A 6,613-nucleotide genomic window follows, 5' to 3' on the forward strand; every position below is an offset into this window, starting at 1 on the left:
TTTCTTAAAATCAAATACCAACACCACCAATACCAATATCAATTGTTTGAAAATAAGCACATACACATTTTATCCGGCCTAAGCTTAGAAGGTACATAGTAAAAGTAAGACGACGTGTGTGTCCAATTCATAGCATGCATCTCTCATCTCTTGTCATCACAAAATGACTTGATTTACATTCTTTCAACCGCAAGCAACATTATCTTGTAAGAAGACCGTATGATGGCAGATCCTCCAGCCTTGTTATATCTTCAAGTAGAAGCTCCCTTTCCAGTTGTCGACGGGTGGCTTTCATCACTGTCTGTAGACAAAACCAGACAATATAATTATTCAACATAAATGATGGGAGGGCAATTCAAGGTGATGAAATAGAGGTCTTTTTTTTTTTAATATGACCTTATATCCAAAAATGAACCTTCCAGTTGAAGAATACATACATTGAAGTCCATGTAGGATGCACGCATAGCTAGCCACTGATGGTCCATTAACTTGAATGTGATGCAGTAGAGAAGGTCAAACGCAGATTCATTTTCTATCAAGGGCAAAAATGCACGATCATGGTTTTCAATTTTAACAGCTAACTTTGATATAAACGGTAAAGTTGGACTGAAGACTATATGACTTGAAAAAGAAATACTTGTACCACAAGGAACAAAATCTCAGAATAACCTGGCATTACCTGAGAGGAACTTTAAGAAAACTGCTCCTACCATTGTCCTTGGTTTGACTGTAGAATTGAAGGACACTGTTAAGTGATGAAAAGCATCAAATAGCAATCTCAATGAGAATGCTCACAAAAGGAAGTGAGAATGCCTTAAATTGATCATATCTTAAACACGTATAGGAGTATAAGACTTTAATTCATCAACTAAAATTGTGCTGTTTGAATATAATTATCCATTAGAAACATATAATCAGTCATCTGAAAGTAGAGAACTTGAGTACTCAGCCGATCCATTCTTCAGAAAATAATTCTGGCATTCACATCTCTACTTTTAAGGAATCATACCTGCTTCAAGATCAAGCATCTGAATGAGCATAAAGGTGATGTTCACACCAGCAACAGCAAATGGATATTCCCACACAGATCGATCACCTTCCAGCTTCCAAAGAAGATCCTTGAAGGATTTCTGTTTGGAGACGGTTCAGAAATGCCTTAGCATTGGATGAACGAAGAAAGATGAAAAGATTAACCAAACCTAGATTTTAAGAAACAAAAATGTGAATGCTATGGTCTTCCATGTTGAAATCCTGATGGCCATGGTTAGTGACATGTTGAAACAGCAGTATTGCTCTCGTCTGGATCATTCCACACCCCCCTTTTTTTTTTCCTTTCACCTTCATCTTTGCATTTATACCTATAGCCCCTTTTATCTTATCAATTGCATGTATAGTTCAATTCTTAGTACCCTTTTTTATTTTTCTATTCACAAAATAACAGAGAAAAACCACGCAAAATACAGGAGAAAACAAAGGAAAGAAAGACATTATGGGCCAGGCAACACAAGATAACTAAAAGCACATACCGGAAAATTTGTAGCAAAGAATAACAGGTTCTCCAATGATATAAAACCACCACCCCTGTAAGATAAATCCAAATATTAACAAGTACTTACCAAACAGATAGTCATTCAGAGAAAGAGAAAATGCAAAGCTAAAAAAGGGAAATAGAAATAGACTGCAGCTATGCTACCTAAAATCCGTAGATGGATCCTTCCCTTGCCACCCCATTTCCTTCCACTGCTCAGAAATTAAACCACGTAGTTCTTCTTCTGGAAATGCAGCATTCCATAACGCCCTTAAAGCTTCCTGCGGAAAGCAGCAATAATGAATTAGAGAATAAATCAGGATTGATGATTATGGAACCCAAAATTGCAGACAAAGTATAAATAGCATCATTTGGAGCCAGAACCTGATGTTCAGGGATTGAACTATCATAAGCAATATCTATGCGATTCTGCAGCCTCTGCAAGCATTCCTCCTGACAGCATGAATGCAAAAATTATTTTTTGTTCCAGAAAAGTACAATAGCAGAGCAAATTTTGAAATATTCGAAAAAATCAATCAATATGGTGCTAGAAAGACATACTGGCTTAGCAGAAATAGGCAAATACATGGACAATGATACAACAAAATTAACTAACCAAATACATTCATACAGTAAAAACCTAAAAGCATGCCAATTTCCATATTTCAATAGTTGAATAATGTTGCTAAACAATCCCAAGAGTCAAAGTAATTGGAGTGCTATATGAGTAATCATGTTGCAAGAAAAGTGGCCACTATGTACGGTCACAAAATGAAATCTATAGAGTATAGCAACATTAGGTTCAGAAGATATCGTTAAGCAACAGGAGAATCTCATTAGTTAAAGTAATCAATGTTATACAGAGTAGCAGGAAAACTTTATGAGATATTCTATCATCAGATTTCTATTTCTTTGCAGATTGGAATTCACATATTACAGATAAAATGGGCAAATGACCATCATAGTTAACAACGTAGAGATGAACAGGTGAACCCGATCATAGACATTACCTGGGAAGGAGTTAAATCAAATGATGGACGAGCATCACTCTCTCTGCTCTGAGCACATACACAAGAAAGACCTCGACCCAACCATGCTGTTGATCCCGCCACAACCTCAGCTGTAACAAAATAAAGCACTGTACTAAATTTCAAAAGGACCAGTACCTAGACAACCACAGATGCCAAAAGATGGTTCACTTCAGCAGCTAATAAAAGCAAAAATCAAGAGAGAAAAAACGAGAAAAATGCCATTCTGTCTCCAAGATTAGAACAGTGAAAGCGAAGGTATAAACGTGTGCACCCCGTCAAGAAGGCTATAAAATCTTCATTATACATAGCATCTGTAAAATCATTAACCACCCAAACTTCTCTATGGGAGTGACAGATTGTCCTACAAACTGAAATACTAAGTAAGTTGTGAACCATGAACAAAATGTGAACATATATACTATATTTACGAGTAGATCTAAGAATTTGCTTCATGAAAACTTTATCTGGAAAGAATCTGGCAGCCTTGAAATATACTAATGAATGGCTTCTACATAAGAGAAGAATGATCTGCTTGCACGACAGAATGCGTGAAAATTAAGTAAATTTTAATAAATCTTAGAACAAAAATAGAATAAAACACAAACAGTTTTTTTTTTTTTTTTACGCAGAAAAGTTTGAACAACGGCTTAACAGTCATGCAAGTATGCCCGCTAATCTAGGTTTGCCTGTAAACTCCTTTAAAAATTGGATTAATTTAAATCTCTTAAGATAATTGCTCCCCCCCCCCCCAAAAAAAAAAAACTCTATAGAGATAAAATCAATAAGGATAATCATAAAACAATTTTAAAAAAGAAAAAGAAAAACGAAAGATGGATTCATCATTGGAATCAAAACTTCCAAAAATTAAAAGAAATCTCAGAAATATTATCGGCACGTTAACCAACAAACTTGCCGAAACAATTAGGGATCGTTTTCGGTAACACTCAAAGCTCACTCGCCAAAAAAGAAAAATCGATTTTAAAAAGAAAGGACGTCTTCTACTTCAGAGAGAAAGTAGATAAAGACATAAGCGAATAAAGAAGAGTCATTAAAAAAAATTACAGACTAGAGAGAGCAGATCGGTGAGACAAGTACAAGTGTGGAAGATAGAAAATATTTTTATTCTTTTAGGGAAAAAAATGGTAAACACGGGGGAAAAAAGAGAAAAAAAGTAAAGTTGGAGCTTAGTTACCAGAAGTAGAATGGCAGGTATTGCCCCGCTCGAGACCTTGAGAAATCCTCCTAACAGCAACAAATGAACCTCCTCTATCGTCCATTACCACGCCTCGTTTCTCCTATCTCCTTCTCTGCTTTCACATACACATCATCATTTCCATCCTCTTCCTTTCTTCTTGGAAACCCTAACAGACAACTTCTTGGCTTCTCCAAAATTCAAAACTGCAATCAAAGAGAAAAGAGAAACCAAATTAAACTCCGATTAAGAAAAAACTGAAAATGCATTCGAATTTTACTCAGATGGCAAGGATGTGACACAATCAAAGCCAAACAGTGCCGAAACAATCAAGAAAGCAACCAAGACGAACCAGAACGTGAAATGCAGGTAAAATCAGAAGGAAACCGGATCGAAACAAGCCAGAACTGAATCAAACGGAACGGAAACGTTGATATCTTCGTCAGATACAATGTTTGGTTAGGCTGCGGACAAAAAGGGAAAAAAAGTAAGCCAATAGAGTTTCGAAAAAGTAAAGTACAGTGAAGCTCCTCCGATCAGTGGCTACCTAGATTCTAGAAAAAGAAAAAGAAAAAGAATCTTGAGAGAAAAAATCTAGAAAATCTTTAAACGATAAAAGAAAAAAAAAAGGTTAGCTTGAGAGCATCAAAGCCAAACAGTACCGAAACAATCAGCAAAGCAACCACGACGAAATAGAACGCGAAATGCAGGTAAAATCAGAAAACCAGCCAGAACTGAATCAAATGAAACCTAAACGTTGATATCTTCGTTAGAAACAATGCTCAATCAGATTGCAGACAAAAAAAAAATAAAGCCAATAGAGTTTCGAAAAGTAAAGCATAGTGAAGCTCCGATCAGTGGCTACCAAGATTCTTGAAAAAAAAAAGAAAATAAGAAAGAATCTCGGGAGAAAAAAATCTTGAGAATCTATACATGATAAAAAAGAAAAATGGCTAGGGTTAAGAGATCTAAGAATCGACGGTATCCATTGCAAGCCACGGAGCTCTCTCTGCCCTTATTTTGCGCTCTCTTGCATCTGTTACTTTCGGTGTTTGTTTGTTTTTTTTTTTTTTTGGGGAGATCCTGGGTGTGGATATATACTTTTTGACGAAGCCACTGAGAGGCAGAAGGGTTTTACTTAGAGAACTTATAAATTGATTTAATTAGATAAATTAATTTTATTTTCTTCGTTGCTCCCCTTTTCAAAAGGCATCGTGAAATGATTGTCATTGGTTGTGCTTTTGAACAGTTAAAATTGACTCTAACGGGAAAGGTAACAGTGCTTGGGTTGGGCCAACTGATTAGGTAATTTAGTGTTTTTTTTTTTCTCTCTCAAACAACTTGTCACTGGATTTATTCCTCCCTTTTTTTTCTTTTTTTTTTCAATAAAATGAAGATAATGCAGTATCCAAAGTTAGGGTGGAGAAAAAAATCAATTTAAACTGTAGTTGATTTGATTACTTCTAAATTATTTATTTCGTTTGATTGTTTTTATAAAATAAAATATTATTTCAAATTAAATTTTTATTTTTATTAATTTTTAATCTTTATAAGATAACAATAAATTATTTAAAAATTTAAAATATAAATCAAATATTAGTAATTATGGAATTCGATTAGATTTGGATAATTTAACTTTAATATTTTAAAAACCAAAATATTGTAGAATAATTATAATTCTTTTAAAAATTAATCCTAGGTTCAAGATTTGAAAGCAAATTTTCTTAAAAGATGTTTAAATCGTTATTGAAAAATAAATTAAAGTAAATGTAATTCTATACTTATTGTTATTTTTTAACATTAATTTTATTATAATTTTTAAACTTTTAAATAGTAGAATAATACGTTTTCAAATACTCAAACTTATAATATCTTGCAGTGACAATAATGTCAATATCAATTGAGTTAAGATTTAATTTATATATTATTTTTAATCATGATATGTAACTCATAATTAATTTTAATTAAATTATTTTAAAAATTCTAAATTTAATCGAAGAGAAATAAATAGGCTTATTCTTCATTTGGCTTAAAATTATTACGTGTAAATTGATACTTTATTTGAAAAATCTTATACCTCAAATTATTATGTCATAATAAATAGGTGAGGATGGAACTGAGGGGAAAAGATAAATTGATTTTTATTAAGCATCTCCGCTCGTTTTGTTTTGACGGCTTTAGCATGATTTTGTTATCATATTAGTCTAACCAACGTGCATACCATGCAAATTTGAAAATATACTTAAAAAGGGTTAATAATTTATAGAAATATGAATAAATTTTAAATATTATTTTATGTCTATTTTTTTTTATAGTTTAAATGAAACATGTGTTACTGTTTGAATATTATTTGTTGAGTTTAAAACTTCACGGATAATTTATCAAATAATTTATATATATAACTAAATAATTTAACAATGTAAATAAATTTTATTGATACATGTTGGGATCGACCCGATTAAGCAACAAGTAAAAAAATAGCGGAATAAATTGAGAAATTGATCACACAAATTTAACATGAAAAAACCCCTCCAAAGAGGATAAAAACCATGGATAAAGATAATTTTACTATAATAGCAAAAGAACGAATAATATAAAAGATGGAGATAAAATCTAAATCTCGAAAACCCAAAAAACAAAGAACCCTCAACAATAAAATAATCTAGACTAATCAGAGTGTAATTGAAACAATTAAACAGAGTTTAACTGAAAGATTATTTCTTAAATTTAACTGAAATAAGAGTCATACTCAACAATACACAATATGGTGTTGAAAGTTAGTGGTGGTTCAAATAGTGTATCAAAAGTTGCTAGTGTTGGTTTTGGATTATTTGGGGAGTTCTGATGAGGTTTAGGCATAGT

At 32.7% G+C, this 6,613-nt stretch overlaps 1 protein-coding gene across 8 annotated transcripts; it reads right to left on the minus strand.

Annotated features, from left to right (window-relative positions):
- On the minus strand, positions 1-4,973 carry LOC108464286 (uncharacterized). Of its 8 annotated transcripts, none has more exons than XM_053032068.1 (12): positions 4,685-4,844; positions 4,414-4,501; positions 4,104-4,215; positions 3,752-3,957; positions 2,539-2,648; positions 1,913-1,981; positions 1,694-1,809; positions 1,527-1,581; positions 1,010-1,130; positions 680-727; positions 438-532; positions 1-301 (listed from the first exon to the last, which is right to left on the minus strand). In XM_053032068.1, the coding sequence occupies exons 4-12, from the start codon at positions 3,834-3,836 to the stop codon at positions 200-202; spliced, it is 801 nt and encodes a 266-aa protein (XP_052888028.1). In that variant the 5' UTR covers positions 3,837-3,957; positions 4,104-4,215; positions 4,414-4,501; positions 4,685-4,844; the 3' UTR covers positions 1-199. The 8 variants fall into 8 exon arrangements, with proteins under 8 accessions (XP_052888028.1, XP_017619981.1, XP_017619987.1 ...); XM_017764492.2 differs by having other exon boundaries at positions 680-745; XM_017764498.2 differs by having other exon boundaries at positions 1-297; positions 680-745; positions 4,414-4,973.
- Positions 4,974-6,613: the final 1,640 nt, after the last annotated feature.

This window comes from Gossypium arboreum, chromosome 8 (assembly GCF_025698485.1).
Source record: "Gossypium arboreum isolate Shixiya-1 chromosome 8, ASM2569848v2, whole genome shotgun sequence".
NCBI classification, from domain to species: Eukaryota; Viridiplantae; Streptophyta; class Magnoliopsida; order Malvales; family Malvaceae; genus Gossypium; species Gossypium arboreum.